The 19,860-nt window shown below is 42.9% G+C and overlaps 1 protein-coding gene across 1 annotated transcript in view; it reads left to right on the top strand.

The window, feature by feature from the left end:
- Positions 1 to 387: 387 nt before the first annotated feature.
- LOC137425804 (fibronectin-like) overlaps positions 388 to 19,860 on the top strand; it is a 1,588,206-nt gene continuing 1,568,733 nt past the window's right edge. The window contains exons 1-3 of the mRNA XM_078775189.1: positions 388 to 398; positions 660 to 764; positions 983 to 1,217. Of these exons, the coding sequence (XP_078631315.1) occupies positions 388 to 398; positions 660 to 764; positions 983 to 1,217 (351 nt within the window). The remainder of the gene's footprint in view (positions 399 to 659; positions 765 to 982; positions 1,218 to 19,860) is intronic.

Genomic DNA, 19,860 nt, shown 5'->3' with positions numbered 1-19,860 from the left:
ACGTGACCACCAAAGCGCGCCTCGCCTGAGAGGCGGGGCTTTCGGTTTCGGTTGTGCTTTCTGGTTGTGATATATATGCAGCCCGATAAACGGGCTTTTTAGAGTTCCCGAGTTGGTTTTTACAATAAACATCTTCTCGGACGAGTTTGTGTCTTGCCCGTCACTTCGTCCGTTTCAAGCAAGGGCCCTGCTCTTCATCATAAACTTTTAAAGTGAGTTATACTTGATAGTCTGCTTCTTGATGTGTGTAAAACTGCGATTTTGGCAGTTTTTTGTGATTTCTGACCTCGACCTTGACCTTAGCATGTGACCTTGGCCTTCAATCATGAAAATGATGTCACAAATGGATTCCTCCCACCCAAATACCCATAAAACAAGGTATTACACATGCCTCTATGGTGAGTGGTTCAAAATTAATATTTTCAATATGACTACTGGGGGCCATCTGGGATTTTCATCCCTGGCGGCCATTCGCAGCCGGTTCTGAAGAAGCGCCTGTGTGATTTTTAAAGGTAAATGGTCCAACTCAAATCAAGTTTCAAAATCTTTTGCGGATGAGTTGTATACGGGGTTATGAGCAGGGCCAGGACTATTACCTCCCCACCGAAGGAGGCGGAGGTTATGTTTTCACCCCTGTCTTTTTGTTTGTCTGTGAACAGGATATCTCAAAAACTTTTTGAGGCTGTTGATGTTGCACCAATGAATACGACATATATTATGGAGCACATTATTGTGGCTGTCCCATTCACTGGCATTCACAGATGGCCTTAAAATACAAGAACAGTGCATTTTGAAGAGTAGGACATGGTATGCAGCACCCTGGCTATATTTGTAATACCTGTCATGTCGCTGCACCGGATACTGGAAAAGCAGCATTACCCTGGCTGAAATTATTCTAAAATGTCGGTATTGCAAAATATGTGATGATTTTATCTGCATACCTGTACTCCTCTTGAATTGAATCCAAACGCCCTATAAGCAGTAAAACCGGCCCTGCGAGTTTCAAGGTGAAATTATTACTTTATCTGAGCACTTCCCTTATTTCACTTCACAAGGCTACATTCATTGTGTCAAGTACTACCTTTCTTCTTCACCTGCCGAAACATATATTTCTCATCTATCAGGTCTCCTTCACCTTCAGGATGAGGCTCAAGGGGCACAGAGAATCGATATTCCATGGCTCCATGCAGGGATTCCTGCGGCTTTTCCTGATCCAGGTTTGAGCTTATTAAAGGGTATATACAAGGGATTTGATACAAACAAATAGGGATGATAAAATAATATTGATGTTTTAATTTTGACCATTTGTTTTAGTTTTCCTGTATCAGCATAAAGCGTTTTGGTTTGCTGATGAGACAAATACATAAGTGAATGTAAATTGTGCCTTCAGAAAGTATTCACACCCTTTGCCTTTTTCACATTTTGTTGTGTTACAGGTTGATTTTAAAATGGATTAAGTTGAGATTTTTTGTCACTGATCTCCACATAATACCCAATAATATCAAAATGGAATTTCCTTTTTAGAAATTCTTCCAAAATAATTAATAATTAAAAGCTGAAATGTCTTGAGTCAATTAGTATTCAACTCCTTCACCATGACACTTTAAGTTGAGCTCAGGTGCATCCAATTTCCTTTGATCATTCTTAAGATGCCTATACAACTTGATTGGAGTCCACCTGTAGCAAATTCAATTGAATGGACATGATTTAGAAAGAAGTACACCTTTGACAGTGCATGTCAGAGCAAAAACTCCACCATGGAGTCCAAGGAACTGTCCGTAGAACTCAGAGATAGAATTGTGAGGAGGTATAGATCTGGGGAAGGATATAAAACAATTTGTCGAGTGTTGAAAGTTCCCAAGAGCAAAGTGAGCTCCATCATCAGGAAATGGAAAGAATATGGACCTACCGAGACTCTCTGTCGACTAAACTGAGCAATCAGGCAAGAAAAGGACCTTGTTCAGGGAGGTGACCAAGAACCCAATGACCACTTTGACAGAACTACAGAATTCCTTGGTTGAGATGGGAGGACCTGCCAGAAGGACAACAGTCTCTGCAGAATTTCACAGATCTTGGCTTGATGGGAGAGTGGCCCAAAGGAAGCCACTCCTGAGAAAAAGGCACATGGCAGCACGCCTGGAGTTTGCAATAGACACGTGAAAGACTCTGAGAGCACGAGGTAAAATATTCTGTGGTCTGATGAGGCAGCAATTGAACTCTTTTGCCTGAATGCAAAGCGCTACGTCTGGTGGAAGCCGATCACAGCTCATCACCCATCCATCACCATCCCTACCGTGAAGCATATTGGTGGCAGCATCATGCCATGGGGATTATTTTCAGTGGCAGGGACTGTGAGACTTGTAAGGATAGAGGGAACAATGACTAGAGCCAAATGCAGGAAAATCCTTGAGAAGACCTGCTTCAGAGTGCAAAAGACCTTAGACTGTGGCAAAGATTTATATTCCAACAGGACAAAGATTCCAAGTATACAGCCAAATCCACACTGGAATAGCGTCAGAACAAGAATGTGAAAATCCTTGAGTATCCCAACCAAAGCTCAGTTAAATCCCATTGAGAATCTGTGGGAAGACTTGAAGTTTGCTTTTCACCGACGCTCCTCATCCAACTTGACAGAGCTTGATTAAATCTGAAAGGAAGAATGGGAGAAACTTCCCAAATGCAGATGTACCAAGCGGATACAGACATACCCAAGAGGACTCAAAGCTGTAATCGCTTCTACAAAATATTGACTCAGGGGGTTGAATAATTATGTAAATTAGATATTTCTGTGTTTCATTTTTAATTATGCTGTAAAAAATTCAAAACACATAATTCTATTTTGACATTATGGGGTATTATGTGTAGGTCAGTGACAAAAAAAATCTCAATTTAATGCATTTTTAATTCAGGCTATAACACAACAAAATGTTGAAGACGTCAAGGGGAGTGAATACTTTCTGAAAGCATTGTAAGTAAAAAAGGTGATTATATTCATCGATTGTGTATTCAAAACGTGGGCAGTTAAAAAGTTTCAGGAACGAGATATGACAGTCCATAAAATGCCAATATATTTTGTACTTCCAATCACATAAGTGATTATTTTTGATCAGAAAAAAATAATTAATGATTAATTATACATACCTTTTTTGTTGAAAAATAGATAAATTTCTTCCACTGTTGAGTAGTATAATCTTGCTTCTCTTAACTTTTTATACCCCTATTTGTTTTATAAATTTTTATACAAAACTAAATTTGTTTGATACAAAAAAAAAAAAAAAAAAAAAAAAACATGCATTTTTGTTCAGTACCTGGATGCAGATGCGGATACTATAATTTTTTGAGTGATTCTTCACCATTGAGAGATAGGGCCAAAAACGATACAGAGCAAAATATCTCAAATAGTTGTGGACGAGTCATGACAAAACTTGGTGGACAGGATGTGTGAAAAAAGACGAATTGGTTCCATTTTTGTCTGGACACGAAAATTCTTATGGTGATTCTTTGCCATTGAGAGATGTTGCCTAAAACTATTGTTATGTCGGGTGGCGTAGCAATATGTAGAGCCAGATAGATCTGTGTAGGTAGGTATTCGTCTGTCGCGGGAAGGAATCTGACTTGTAATAAGTTTCATGTGTAGGCGGTTTGTCGGTAAGGAGTATACTTGTAAACCTACCAGGAGGTTCGTGTGTTAAGTAGAGTTGGGGATTAAAGAGTAGCACCCCTGTGTGTCTCACCTGGTCAGCCAAACCTTTGTCCCTTTTGGCACCGCAACCACTGAGACACCATAGATAGGTCCCTATTGCAACACTAAATAACGCCCTTCCCTGACATGACTGTGAAAGAAGGAACAGGCAAAGAAACCAGGCCAGGACACCGCTGATGATGGCCACCGCTGGTTGCACCTCCGACGGGCCGAACCAGATTGACTGCCATGCGCTATGACCACGGAACAGAGAATCAGTGTTGGGGTGGTGCGGTAGGAATGGGCCTGAGCGAGCCAATGAGTCGGTGGAAGACACTGATTGGTTGGTAGCACGCCAAGGCTGACGTCACCGGCCAGGAGAGATTAGCGAGCGCCGAACGCCATTTTCGGAGAGAGAGAGAGAGAGAGAGAAAGAGAAAGAGAAAGAGAAAGAGAAAGAGAAAGAGAAAGAGAAAAAGAGAGAAAGAGACTGACTATGTCCTTTTATTACAAAAGTATAAAATGAAGATTTTTTTACAGTCAAAACAAAATATACAAAACAGTTACATGCAATTTTACCATCGGGGAAGTCAAAACCAACAAACCGTTAAGCTACCAAAAAAACACAGAAGGATATTTATTATTTAATAAAGACTAGAGAGAAAGCACCAAATGACCCTCAGATATTTCACAAAAATCCTTTACACACCACATTCTTTCAAAAAGTTCAAGTTGGCTGGAAAGCGAATAACAGTAAAAATCAAGTTTTATCCGGCTCTCGCAAAAAGCTCTGAGCATTGCTACAGTATCTGTACTGTACAAGTCATTCTTTATCTTTGATTTTCTGGTTTTGTAAATTGCAAATTTTGCTTGGGAGATAAAGAAGTTTGCAAGAATTGTTGCTTGGATGTTTAAGGGGCCACTTGGCCCTAAAATAAACATTGGAAAATTGAAATCAATGGAAAGACGTGCAAATAGCACTTTCAAGAAAACAAAGAGAGGAGTTAAACGACTGCATTGAATATACGCATGGGGCAAGGTTTCTCTCTGTCCACAAAAGGGACACTGATCACTTGTCGCTTGTGAAAAGCGGTGAATGAGAGAGTTTGTGGGTATTATCCAATGTGCGATTCTCCATTGGAGATCACCAGCACGTGGCACAGGATTTTTATAATACCATCCCCAGTTTGGGGAGAAAGGAGGAGTGTGTGGCAGGACTGCAGACCACTTACAAGGTGCTGGGGGAGACAAGGAGGGGAAAAGAGCTTTTAAACATTGGAAATATAAGGTTTTGCGGTTACCACTGGAAGAGGAAAAGGAACAGCCAAAATTTATTGGCTCCAAGTTTTCAGAGGCCGACAAAAGAAGGTTGGGGAAAGGAGAGAGGCTCGGCTCAGAGGGAGGTACAGGACGAACCAACCAAGGTTGGGAGGTACCGTAGGCATGAAGCACCACCCTTAGACATCTGTCTAGTTGGCGAGATGATCTGACGCCAGTCGCCAAGGCAATAGCAGCAACACTTAGCCACTTGTCATTTGCATTGTCTCTAAGGTGGCACACTTTGGTTATTGATGCAGCCACAAACTTTTGAATGAAGGCCCTGCTGCTTCCAAAACCTTCAAAAGGTGAGTTGCATAACAGTGGCTCATTGAAGAACATGGATCTCTCGTACGTAGTATGATCCCGATGGCTTTTGAGAGCTTGCCATGCATTTAACAAACTTCGGTAGAAAGAGGGGAGTGAAGAGAGATCAAACATTGTCAAGTCCATTAGGAAAAGCTCCTTAGCATGACCGAAATTCTCAAAACGACCCAAAATGCAGCATGCAAGTTGCCTCCAAAGCACAACAGGCTCATGCAAAATGGACCATATCGTACGTAGACGAAAAGCCATGATTCGGCATTTTACATTGACAAGTCCTTGACCACCCTCAGGTATCGGCAAATTTAATCTTTCCGGTCGTAGCCAATGCATTCCAGACCAGAAGAAATGAGTGACGCTCTTCTGTATTCCGTCGATTAACCCAGCAGGTGGTTGCAGAGCCAAGACCTTGTGCCACAGAATGGAGGTAACCAGGTTGTTTATGACCAATACTCTGCCACGGTAAGGCAATTGGCGGAGTAGGCCTTTCCATTTTATTAAAAGCAGTTCAATGCGTTCAGGCAAACCTTCCCAGTTATGCCTGATGAAATCTCCAGGACCTAGAAAAACTCCCAAAAACTTGATCCCATCTCTTCTCCAAGCAATATTTGCGGGGAGAAGCGGGGGTGAAGGGGGGGGGGGTGGGGAGAATGGGGGGTGGGAAAGGGATTCGAGCCACAGTGCCTCAGTCTTTTTCCAATTGATTTTTGCTGACGAGGCTCTGTTAAAAAGTGCTAAAGCATGCATCATCTTAGCAATATCATCAGAGTTTTTGATACACACACATATATCATCAGCGTAGGCAATAGTCTTTATAGTGTGGTTTAAACCTCTCACAGTGAAACCAGTCAAAGACTTTCGAAGCGTGTTTAAGAGGGGTTCAAGGGAAAGGGTGTACAAAGCACCTGACAGTGGGCAGCCCTGCCTAACACCTCTTTTAATACAAAAGGGGGGCACAAGCTCATTATTTATGTTTAGCAGGGCAGATACGTTTGAGTAACACATATGTATACATGATAAAATAAAGGGTCCAAAACCAAATCGATTTAAGACTCCGGACAAGTATTCATGCGAAACGTAATCAAAAGCCTTCTCCTGATCTAGGAAAACAAGGCCAACACTTTCATGATGAATATCACAAACATCAATCAAATCGCGAATAACAGAAATACTGTCATGGATATTACGACCAGGAACACAATAAGTTTGGTCCATGTCTACAATGTTCTTTAGGAAGGGTGAAAAACGTAAGGCAATAGCTTTGGAAAAGATCTTGTAATCAGTACATAGTAGTGATATTGGCCTCCACTGGGAGATGAGTAAAGGGTCGCCTTTCTTTGGAAGCAAGGTAAGTACTGCTCTTCTGCAGCTCAGCGGGAGTTCCTTCTTTTCGAGGCTTTCCTGGAAGACTGATAGCAGTTCAGGGCCAATTAGGTCCCAGAAGGATTCGAAAAATTCTGACGGTAGACCGTCGATGCCAGGTGATTTCCCTTTGCCAAGGCTCTTTAATGCGATGGAGAGTTCCTCAAGTGTGAGTGGTTTCTCCAGGCTCTGCCTTTGCTCTGGGGTTAAGGTGGAAACACCGTCAAATAAGTGAGAGACACCATTTAGGTCAACTTCTTTTGTTTTGTAAAGGTTGGAGAAAAAGAGTCTAGCTTCCCTCTTGATTCCTTCAGGGTGAGTGATGACAGAATTGTCAGGGTGTTTTAGAGCAGTAATTTGGGGGTGAGGAGCCTTCGATTCAAAATCAAAGAAGTATCGGGTTGGCGTGTCCAAAAGATTGAGCTGCTGAAACCGTAATCTTTTTAATGCCCCTTGGGTTTGGTTCTCAATTATTGTATTAAGGAAAGCTTTCTTTTCTTTCAGTCTGTTCTTGTTGGGGAGAAGAGTGAGTTTTTAAATTTGTTTGAATTTGTAGAATTTCCTTTTCTAAAGTAGCCTTTGTTCTACGTTCCTCTTGTGTTCTTAGGAAACAAAATTGTTAACAAAATCCTCTACATTGGGCCTTTATGTTGTCCCACCACAAACGCTGATCTGTAAACTGGTGTTTTTGATTTAATAGAACAGACCATACGTCTTTGAAAGCAGCCCTAAAGGAGGGGTTTTCTAAGATGGTGACATTAAGCTTCCAGAAAGAATGGCGATTCAAGGACAGATGTGAATGGTAATTCACAGTAATTAAATGGTGATCTGAAAAACCAGAAGGCAAAATTCCAGTGGTAGGGGAGAGATTAAAAAATGGTGAATTTATATAGATCCGGTCGAGCCTAGCTAGGGATACTTGGTTGTTTGTGATCTTGCTCCAGGTAAATTGATGCGTCGTGGGATTTTGTTGCCGCCAAAGATCCTGAAGCTTAAAATCCCTTATTATCTCTGCTAATAATTTAGCTGGTCCGGGATGGGGTTCCGCACCGTTCCTATCTAGGTTTGGTTGTAGAGTGCAGTTAAAGTCACCTGCCATTACAATACACCTGTGCAGGTCTATTTGCCTCATATAAGGCCCTAATCTAGCGTAGAAGCGTTGCCGCTCAGTGCTATTTGAAGGGGCATAAACGTTCAACAAAGTAAAATTTGTGTTATTAATAACAAATTCTAGGGAGGCTAGATGCCCCGGGATTATGTTTTTAAAGGAAAGTTTTGATGGATGGAAATGGGGATTCAAAAGAAAAGCCACTCCCGCAGTTCGGGAATTGGAATCACTAAAAAAATTGGTCGTTTTCATCATCCGGTTCCATTCTGCATGGGATGCTGGCGTAGTGTGGGTTTCCTGTAAGAAAAGTACGTCTAATGTTTTCTGTAGTGCAAGGTTCACCACTTGGAGTTTGCGCAGCTGACTCGCGCCACCATTTATATTTAAGCTTCCAAATCTCTTTTTTTTTTGTTCATCTTTTGCTCTCACAATGTACTTTTTCAGCCTGCTACATTGGGCTTCTGTGAAATGGTGGTCGCTAGGCCGGCGGATGATGTTCCTTGCCGTGTTGATAAACCCGTGCAGGTCAGAGAAGTGATCTTTAATGTCTACGTGTCTCTTTCTAAAAGTGTGGTTGAGGAATTTCAATATTTGGGCTGGTAAGACGTTGGATTCGCTTGTTGTAGGGAACTCCTCAATTTCGTAAGATTCCTCATCTGACATGTCGGAACCACTGTCTGGGAAACTTTCAATTCCTGGTTCTTGGGGCTCTGAGGTAACTTGTGCTGTGCAGGTGTCATCCTGCTCCATATTAATAGGAGCAGGAGGGGGTAGTGGAATTGAAGGAGCTTCGGGTAGTGGGAGGGTTGCGGGGGAAACCGTCACCGGTTTGACAGTTTGAGGTTCTCCATCAGTTTTACCAATGTGCTCAGGCATGTTATGTAAGACCGCCAGCACAGGTACTGCTGGGGTTAGAATATTTTCATTGTGCTCAGAAATTGGGGCCGCTGGAAGTACGATCAGGTTTTCTGCTATCACGTTTCCTCCTATTTTTACGATCGGGCCTTGATGCACTTCGGCATCATTCACAGAAGGACACGGAACAGCTTTAATTTTCCCTTGAGGAGGGATGTAATTCCCCTCCGTTGCATTGTGGGGGAAAGTCTCAGGTAAGGGCTGGGGATCTACATTCTCATGCATGAGCAGTTCGTACCGGTTGCTGGTAGTAGTTTGGTCGGAAAGAGGCATTCCCGCAATGTTTGACTGAAAAACTACCACCTTTTCGTTACGAGGTGTAACTGAATCCTGGGGTGTTTTTCTCTTCCTTAATGAGGAAACAAGTGTAAACCCATCCCAGATGTTCATGTTCGTTTTATCAGCGGTCGTTAAATTTGGTGCGATGTCATCCGAGACAGTAGTTGGGGGAGTTTGACCGTCAGTGTTGGGAGGTAGTGGGGGGTCTGAGACAGTAGTTGGGGTAGTTTGTCCGTCAGTGTTGGGAGGTAGTGGGGGGTCTGGGACAGTAGTTGGGGTAGTTTGTCCGTCAGTGTTGAGAGGTAGAGGGGGCACAGTATTGTCCAGAGAGCCTGTCTGCTCGATCACAGAGGGGGCAGTTCGGGGACAGAAACGTTTTAAATGTCCGAACTTTCCACAAGTGAAGCATTTTAATGTCTCGGTTGACGCATATACTTGGTAGTCGTGATCTTTTATACGGAATTTAATTACCACGTTTAATACTTTATCCACGTTGGATGTGGGAAGTACAATGTATGCCTGGCGTCGGAAAGACATGACGTGCTTCGCCTGTTCACTCCGACAGCCCAGCGGCAGCATCATGATCTGGGACACGACTGTACCATAGCGCGATAGTTCCGCTAACAGCGACTCATTTTTTACAAACGGGGGGACGTTGGATAGGAGTATTTTGACAGCTGGGGTATCGAGTGGGGAAACTAAGACGAAATGTCCATTGTCTGTGGACAGACCAGCCGCGACAACCTCATGCACGAGGCTTTCCTCGGCTAAAAAAACAACGATACGTTTATTCATTCGTGACGCTGCACGGATCTTTTCCATCCCAATGATATTCCCAATAGCGATAACAATGTGTTCCACACTAACCTCATCGGGAGGAACGCACACCACGCCACATGCTTCCGTGTGAGGGCTTCGAAAGCCGCATACGGGGAACGTGTCGACATTTTACTAATTCAAATTACCCGGGCTAAGCCGAGTTGGGGTCGGGGGAAAAAGGGGAGTGGTCGGGTACAGTTTTCTGTAAAGCAAGGGGGAAAAAAACCGCAAAGAAAACGCCACTCGGCATGTACCAGCACGAGAAAACGAACGCGGTAAAACACACCTCTTAATGAGGAAAGGGGCGAAAACCCATCGCAACTCGTTAGAGTGTCGATAGGAATACGACTCACCCGTCGACCTCACCGAAAGGTGTGGGCTCTCTCTCTCTCTGTATCTCAGAGGAAAAAAGTAGAAAAAGCTAGAAGAGAAAGAATCGAGACAGCAACACATGCGAGGGATGTGATAGGGGGGAAGGGAGGGGGTTGGGGGGGAAGGGAGGGGGTTGGGGGGGAAAGGAGGGGTGTGGGGGGGGGAAGGGAGGGGTGTGGGGGGGAGCGGGCAGAGGGAGGGCAGAACGGGTAGGATGAGGAGTTGCAGCAGCGGGTTGTTGAACTGGGGTGGTGGGGGGCAGACAGAGAGTAGACAAACGTGAGGATAAGAAGAAAAGTGGAAGAACAGAAATTAAGAAAGACAACGAGCAAGGGGGGGGGGGGGGGGAGGTAGAAAGATCAAAGGTTGGAGCAGCACACACCTCACAACACATGCACGGCTGCCATCTTGCCACGCCCAACAGAGAGAGACGAGAGGGAGAGCACGACAGTTGGTCGAGTTGGTCTGGAAAGAGCACGAGAGTTGGAAAGAGATAGGAGAGAGAGAGAGAAAGAGAGGGAGTTGAGTAGTTGAGTTGCTCTTTTGGGTTTTGGACGTCATTTGCTTTTGCTCTGACAGTCTCTAGTGGGTCGTGCTCTTGTTTTGCGAGGCCCGCTATTTGGCACTCTTCTTCGTCCTGCGCAGCTCGAGTTGAGTCATAGCCCGAGTGGACTTCGCTTGCTTTTTGACCTCGCTTGGAGCCGCTAGCCTGCGTTGGACACGTGGTGCTTTTCCTGCTGTGGGACCTCGTGGTGCTGGGAGCTGTGCTGGTGATTGGAGCGGTGCTGGTGCTTGGAGCGGTGTTCGGTGCTTTGGAGCTTGGAGCACGGACCTCGTGAGCGGCGGGAGGCTTGGAGCGAGCGACCTCATGGTGTGCGGCGGAGCTTGGAGCCACGTGGGAGACGATACCCTGAAAGATGACAAGACAGATAAGCTTGCACACCACAGACGCACATAACGAATGTATTTCTTTTGTTAATCCATTCCTGTGTCTCGTATCCGAAATCTGTGTGTGGGGACGTCCCGATTAGGATATTTTATTACCGGCGCGTGCTTTTTCCTGTCCTTGCCTTTTTCCTTTAATAAACCCATGTATTATTTTGCATCCCCTGTTAAACCTGTGCCCGCTTGAGTTAATTTCCCTGCAGGACCGGAGCTACGTCGGTGCGCCAAGGTAAGCGCTTTTGCCTCAGCCTCCATTTTCCTTCTTCCTCCTGCGCGACATATAGCCGAATCCGTGTTTGGTTATTGCCTCAATTAAAGACGTTCCGGGCTTCTGCGGTTTCTGGTGTTAACCGGGAGTCGCGCGACACTATTTATAGGATGATATTTCAAAGTGTGGACGAGTTAGAGAAAAATAGTGGATGAGTTGGTTAGGTGATAAGAACAAGCCGATTCAATTTTGGTTCAGGTCCGAATCCAGATCCAACCTGTCAGTGGGATACAAAACGTAAATTGTTCAGCCTTGCGGAGGAATCCACTCAAACCAGTGCCGTTCAAGTTAATTCTGTTTCGCCAAATGTTGCTCTGAATGATTTTAGTTTCTTGTGAAATCAAAGATTCGCAAGTATATAGGTTGGTCTGGACTGTGATTCCATCTGTTTGTCTGTCTGCATGTCAATGGCGTTCATGTCAAAATCTTAAACCGGTCTGAACAAGACTTCACCAAATGGAACAGTTGGTCATAAGCAAAAAGCCACGATATGCAAATCCGGTACAAATTTCAAGTCAATCGGACGAAAATTTATTTTGAAATCAAAAGGTCAACATAGACCAAAGGTCAACAACTTGGTCAGATTTCTAAATTTGTCAATTTTCATCCGATTGATTGAAATTTGAAGAGGATTTGCATGACGTGTCACTGAATTCACCAACCAATTATTTTTGAGGTCAACATCGGCTAAAAGGTCAACATAGCCCAAATGTCAAAAACTTAGGTGCAATTCTAAAATCCTCAATTTTCATCTGATTGACTTGAAATTTGTACCGGATTTGCATATCGTCTCATTGAATTCAACCATCAACTATTTTTGTGGTCAACATAGGCCAAAAGATCAACATAATCCAACATTTCTAGAATTGTCAATTTTCATCCAATGATTTGAAATCTGAAAAGGATTTTCATATCAGCTCACTGAATTCGACCACCATTTATTTTTGAAGACAAAAAGTCAACATAGGCATAATTTCTAAAATTGAAAGATAGGACCAAAAACTATATATATATATATATATATATATATATATATATATATATATATATATATATATATATATATATATATATATATATATATATATACATATATATATTTTGTATAGTGAATCGAGGCTCGTGAAAGAGCTAACATTTACTTCACAAACAAATCAACCAGACAAACAAAATACACAAAAAGAGGGAGCGGAAGACAAGATGGGGAGAGAAGGGGAAGCACACAAACACAACATCGGAACGGAGGGAAATGTGTGGAAGGGAGAGGGTCCGGGGGGAGGAGGCATGGGAAGGGGGGGGGGGAGGGAGAAGTTTAAAACACAAGGACACCAAGGACTTCCAGGACAGAAGTTGGTATTTCAAAAAAGTGGATTGGGGTGAAATTAGCGGGGGTAGAAAAGATCAAGGTTTTGGATGGGGGAAGATAAGAGATGGTGGTGAACAGCTGTTTTAAAGACTTGGAGGGTGGAGTGGGATTGAAGAGAGTGAGGGAGTTTGTTCCAGAGGCAGGAGAAAAGAGGAATGAAGGAGTGAAGGTGAGCAGAGAGTCTTGATTTTGGCAGTTTAACCATAAGAGGGTTGCAGGCAGATCTTGTGCGACCTGTAGGAATATTTGCGGGACAGAGCCCAGAGAGAGCTGGGGGGGCAAGGCCAGAGAGGAGTCGGTAGAAGACGGAGAGACTACCAACCTGCCTGCGGTGAGTGAGTGAGAGGCCCTTGGAGTTGGCTTCATCGCGGGAGATTCCAAAGATTCTGAATGCTTTGGTTTCAACAGCATGGAGACGAGCTAGGTGTGAGGCAGGAGCACCAGCCCAGAGGGGAGAGCAGTATTCCATTGAGCTGCGGATGAAAGCCTTGTATGTGGTGAGGAGCTCAGGTGTGCCAAGGAAGGACTTTGCACGATGGAGGATGCATAGTCGGCGACTGGCTTTGGGGGCCAGATTTGAAATGTGGTTTTCCCAGGAAAGATCATGGCAGATAGTGAGACCCAAAAGCTTGAGTGACAGAACTTCTTGGAGAGGATTATTCAGAAAGTGGATGGGAGGGTTGTCCAGTCGGTCTTTTTGGAGAGATATCGTAAGAGTGTGAGATTTGTCAGGATTGAAAGACATGTTACACTTGTTTGCCCAGTCTGTGATTTTGTCAAGGTCTGCAGAGAGTGAGGAGGCTGCAGACTGCCGATCTGAGGGATGAAGAATGGAGCGACAGAGAGTAGAGTCATCAGCAAAGAGATAGAGAGGATTTTCAAGAGAGTCATAGAGATCATTGATGAAGACCAGAAAAAGCACAGGGCCCAGAACACTGCCTTGGGGAACTCCAGCCTGAACAGGAAGAGGAGATTAGAGAAACCCATTCAGGGCCACACGTTGACTATGACTAGAGAGGAAGTCCGCCAGCCATGCGTGGAGATTTCCATGGATACCAAAAGAGGAGAGTTTGGTGAGCAGAGCGGGGTGCCAGACCGTATCGAAGGCACGTGATATGTCAAGGGAGACTGCTCTATTTTCCTGTTTGGCATTGAGAACCTCCATCCATTGTTGAGAAAGCAGAAGCAGCATGTCCAGAGTAGAGTGACCAGGTCTGAAACCAAAGTTATTGTTATATAACTTCAATATATATATATACATGGCCCCTGCTACATATATATATATATATATATATATATATATATATATATATATATATATATATATATATATATATATATATATATATATAATGGTATCTGTAATCTGGTTCTCCAACCTAATGAGCGGACAACATGACGTCATCGCCATGCACGTCCGCCTTGCCTGCAAAGTTCCAGAGGAACCATCTAGCAGTGCGTCATTACGGATTATAAATACAGATACTGTCACAAGTGCACGCTCCCAGCGTGCAAAGTTATCGCTCCCAGCAAGGTGCAGCAGCAGCTGTATGGGACACCTTGCTGGCGGTTCTCCACTGATGATATGAAGGTCGCATAGTGACTGATATAAAAACCGAAAGGGTCACAGAGTTACAAGTGTATGGAAAGCCTCACTGCGTTGCCCTGATGAAGCCCCAACAAGGGCGAAACCAGGTCGGTAACTGTGAGTTTTCCATGCACTTGTGACAGTATCTGTATTTATAATCCGTAATGACGCACTGCTAGATGGTTCCTCTGGAACTTTGCAGGCAAGGCGGACGTGCATGGCGATGACGTCATGTTGTCCGCTCATTAGGTTGGAGAACCAGATTACAGATACCATTATTAGTAACTCCCAACCGCAACCAGGTCGACTCCATATGATGAGTGGATACCAGAGATAACGTCACCGCGTGGCAGGCGGTGCTTATCGCTCCCAGCAAGGTGCAGCAGCAGCTGTATGGGACACCTTGCTGGCGGTTCTCCACTGATGATATGAAGGTCGCATAGTGACTGATATATATATATATATATATATATATATATATATACGTATATATATCTGTGCAGTGTGTGTTGTGTTGTCCTGTGTTGTCACTGCACTACTTTCTCAAACTTTTGTGAAATCTTGCCAAACTTCTGGGATGCACATATCTCTCCCGGAGGTATGTCCTAAGGGTATTTTTTTGGAAAAAATTTCGAATTTTTTTATTTTGGGTTTTTTAAAATTTTTTGGCGGAAAAGCCTGCACACCTTTTCAACTTCAATTGTTTATAAAATGTGATATCACGTATATTACAAATACATTTGAGTATTGAATATTTTGAATTATTGTTTGAATTATGATTGGTTTAAACCATGACAAAACGGCAACTCGGGTACAGTCATTTATCTATATATCTACATATCTGGCCAGTGTCTGTGTTGTCACTTAACGACTCCCTCAAACTTTTGTTTCCGTGGTTGTGAAGTGTTTTTAATAACGTTGTGGTGGTTTTGAATCACGTGGTGGTGAGGTATTTTGAATTATGTGGTGGTGAGGTGTTTTTAAATGACGTGGTGGTGAGGTGTTTTTAAATGACGTGGTGGTGAGGTGTTTTTAAATCACATGGTGGTGAGGTGTTTTGAATTACATGGTGGTGAGGTGTTTTTAATGATGTGGTGGTGAGTTGTTTTAAATGATGTGGTGGTGAGGTGTTTTTAAATCACCTTTGTTAGTGATGAGGTGTTTTTAAATCACGTGGTGATGAGGTGTTTTCAATTACGTGGTGGTGAGGTATTTATAATTACGTGGTGGGGAGGTGTTTTTAATTATGCGGTGATGAGGTGTTTTGAATTACGTGGTGGTGAGGTGTTTTGAATTACTTGGTGGTGAGGTGTTTTTAAATGACGTGGTGGTGAGGTGTTTTTAATTTCATGGTGGTGAGGTGTTTTTATTACATGTTTTATGGCTGTGAGGTTTTTTTTTAATTTTGTGGTGGTGAGGTGTTTTTATTACGTGTTTTATGGCTGTGAGGTGTTTTTATTTCGTGTTTTATGGCTGTGAGGTGTTTTTATTTCGTGTTTTATGGCTGTGAGGTGTTTTTATTACATGTTTTATGGCTGTGAGGTGTTTTTATTACATGTTTTATGGCTGTGAGGTTTTTTTTTAATTTTGTGGTGGTGAGGTGTTTTTATTACGTGTTTTATGGCTGTGAGGTGTTTTTATTACGTGTTTTATGGCTGTGAGGTGTTTTTATTTCGTGTTTTATGGCTGTGAGGTGTTTTTATTACATGTTTTATGGCTGTGAGGTGTTTTTATTACATGTTTTATGGCTGTGAGGTGTTTTTAATTCCATGGTGGTGAGGTGTTTTTATTCGTGTTATATGGCTTTGAGGTGTTTTTATTACGTGTTTTATGGCTGTGAGGTGTTTTTATTACATGTTTTATGGCTGTGAGGTGTTTTTAATTCCGTGGTGGTGAGGTGTTTTTATTCGTGTTATATGGCTTCGAGGTGTTTTTATTACGTGTTTTATGGCTGTGAGGTGTTTTTATTACATGTTTTATGGCTGTGAGGTGTTTTTAATTCCGTGGTGGTGAGGTGTTTTTATTCGTGTTTTATGGCTGTGAGGTGTTTTTATTATGTGTTTTATGGCTGTGAGGTGTTTTCAATTTCGTGGTGGTGAGGTGTTTTTATTACATGTTTTATGGCTGTGAGGTGTTTTTAATTCCATGGTGGTGAGGTGTTTTTATTCGTGTTATATGGCTTCGAGGTGTTTTTATTACGTGTTTTATGGCTGTGAGGTGTTTTTATTACATGTTTTATGGCTGTGAGGTGTTTTTAATTCCGTGGTGGTGAGGTGTTTTTATTCGTGTTATATGGCTTCGAGGTGTTTTTATTACGTGTTTTATGGCTGTGAGGTGTTTTTATTACATGTTTTATGGCTGTGAGGTGTTTTTAATTCCGTGGTGGTGAGGTGTTTTTATTCGTGTTATATGGCTTCGAGGTGTTTTTATTACGTGTTTTATGGCTGTGAGGTGTTTTTATTACATGTTTTATGGCTGTGAGGTGTTTTTAATTCCGTGGTGGTGAGGTGTTTTTATTCGTGTTTTATGGCTGTGAGGTGTTTTTATTATGTGTTTTATGGCTGTGAGGTGTTTTCAATTTCGTGGTGGTGAGGTGTTTTTATTTCGTGTTTTATGGCTGTGAGGTGTTTTATATTACTTGGTGGTGAGGTGTTTTGAATTACTTGGTGGTGAGGTGTTTTTATTTCGAGTTTTATGGCTGTGAGGTGTTTTAAATTACTTGGTGGTGAGGTGTTTTGAATTACTTGGTGGTGAGGTGTTTTTATTACGTGTTTTATGGCTGTGAGGTGTTTTAAATTACCTGGTGGTGAGGTGTTTTGAATTACTTGGTGGTGAGGTGTTTTGAATTACGTGGTGGTGAGGTGTTTTTAATTACTTGGTGGTGAGGTGTTTTTATTACGTGTTTTATGGCTGTGAGGTGTTTTAAATTACTTGGTGGTGAGGTGTTTTAAATTACTTGGTGGTGAGGTGTTTTGAATTACTTGGTGGTGAGGTGTTTTGAATTACGTGGTGGTGAGATGTTTTTAATTACTTGGTGGTGAGGTGTTTTTATTACGTGTTTTATGGCTGTGAGGTGTTTTAAATTACTTGGTGGTGAGGTGTTTTAAATTACTTGGTGGTGAGGTGTTTTGAATTACTTGGTGGTGAGGTGTTTTGAATTACTTGGTGGTGAGGTGTTTTGAATTACGTGGTGGTGAGGTGTTTTTAATTACTTGGTGAGGTGAGGTGTTTTTATTACGTGTTTTATGGCTGTGAGGTGTTTTAAATTACTTGGTGGTGAGGTGTTTTGAATTACGTGGTGGTGAGGTGTTTTAAATTACGTGGTGGTGAGGTGTTTTGAATTACGTGGTGGTGAGGTGTTTTAAATTACGTGGTGGTGAGGTGTTTTGAATTACGTGGTGGTGAGGTGTTTTAAATTACTTGGTGGTGAGGTGTTTTGAATTACGTGGTGGTGAGGTGCAATCGTCCCAAACTTCCAGTCTGCACCTACCCCTCCCCTTTGTATGTGCTGAGGGGTTCTTTCTTGAAAAAAAAACAACATTCAACCTCAATCTTCAACCTAAATTGCCTATAAAAATGTAATATCACAAACACAACAAATGCATTTGTGCAAAATAATCGTTTGTATTATGATTGGTGTAAATCATGACAACACAGCAACTCAGGTACAGTCATTATTCTCAGCTAAAATAAGCCCGTTCCTCAGTAACGACGCTTGGTGAGGCGAGTGTAGCGAGCTGAGCCAAGCTTGTGTCTATATATATATATATATCTGTGCAGTGTCTGTGTTGTGTTGTCCTGTGTTGTGTTGTGTTGTCCTGTGTTGTCACTGAACTACTCCCTCAAACTTTTGTGAAATCGTTCCAAACTTCTGGTATGCACATATCTCTCCCGTGTGTATGTCCTGAGTGTTTTTGTTTTTCAGAAAATATTTGCAATTTTTCCTTTTTTTTTTTTTTTGAATTTTTTTTTTTTCAACATTTTTTTTTTAAACTTGAAACTTCAACTTCAATCATTTATAAAATATAATGTCACGTATATTACAAATACATTTGTGCAAAATAATTGTTTGTATTATGATTGGTGTGAACCATGACAAAACAGCAACTCAGGTACTGTCATCCATCTCTATATATATATACTGAAACGCAAAAGAAACTTACCACCTTTGAAACCTTTAAATATCAACAATAACACTGCGTGTAGTAAATGTGTGAACTTATTTGTGGACAATAGTGTCCTCGCTGTCAGACAAAACGGTCACGGATGGTCACTTGAACCTTCAATGGTCACTTCATAGCACAGCTGTTGAACCGCCGTTTTGACTGTCAGTGATTAGCCAAGGGGTACGGGATGATTTTAATGAGCTGCACGTGATGTCTTGATATTGGCTTTAAAAAGGCCAGTGCAAAATGGGCATTTTGACCGAAAAATTTGACCATTTTGACCATTTTGACCAACTTCAAAAAGACCGAAAACGCAAAAGAAATTTACCACTTGTTTAAAATGTAATAAAATTGTAACAGTTCAAAATAAAACAAACCAACAATTGCTAATTGAAACATTGGCATTTTATTGATGACATGTCAAGTTTTTGACCAACATACACCATCTCATCAGTTTGTTCTACAGTACAGAACAGCACAGGGTGCAATGTCAGTCCCCTTTCAATAGCGTGTATGGCCACCATTGTTTTGGATACAGGCAGTGCATCGTCGGCGTATACTGCCTACCAGTCTTTGGATGGATTGCTGCTGGATTCTGTCCCACTCAGTCCTCAATGTCTGAAGCAGCTCTGCCCGTGTCCTGGCCCTGCCAACTACGCGTCTCCCAAGCTCATCCCACAGGTGCTCTATGGGATTCAGGTCAGGAGAGAGCGCAGGCCACTGCATGGTGTTGATGTTCTCGCCTTGGAGAAATGCAGTGGTAAAGCGAGCAGCATAGGGACGAGCGTTGTCATGCTGAAAGGTTCTCAGTTCTGGGTGGTCTAGCAGGAATGGCAGCAGATGAGGTCGCAGGATGTTATCCATATACCGCTGGGCATTAAGATTCCCATCCACAACCACCAGTGGCGTCCTGTACCGGCCTGATATGGCTGCCCACACCATCACACTTGGGCCACCCCACCTGTTGGCTTGACGCACGCAACAATCGGCATATCGCTCGCCAGTTCTTCTCCAGACACACTCACGCCCATCAGGACTGTCCACACAGAACCTTGACTCATCGCTGAAAGCGACCTCGTTCCACTGCACCAAGGTCCACCGCTGATGCTGCTGGCACCATCTCTGACGGTTGCGGCAATGGGCAACCGTCATCACGGGGCCTCTGTATGGTCTTCTGGCAGTCAGACCATAGTCATGCAGTCGTCTTCGTGCAGTATCATTGGAGATCCGTGGGTTTGCACGCCCCGGAGTTTCTGCCGCAGTGCGGGATGCTGGACGGAATCGATCCCGCAGGTGACTTCGGACCATCTGCCTGTCCTGCCTTGCAGTGGTGACTCTTGGCCTCCCTG

This window comes from Myxine glutinosa, chromosome 4 (assembly GCF_964187855.1).
Source record: "Myxine glutinosa chromosome 4, kmMyxGlut1.1, whole genome shotgun sequence".
In the NCBI taxonomy this organism is placed as follows: Eukaryota; Metazoa; Chordata; class Myxini; order Myxiniformes; family Myxinidae; genus Myxine; species Myxine glutinosa.
The sequence above is the reverse complement of the archived record's forward strand: the minus strand, read 5'-3'. Positions and strand labels throughout refer to the sequence as shown.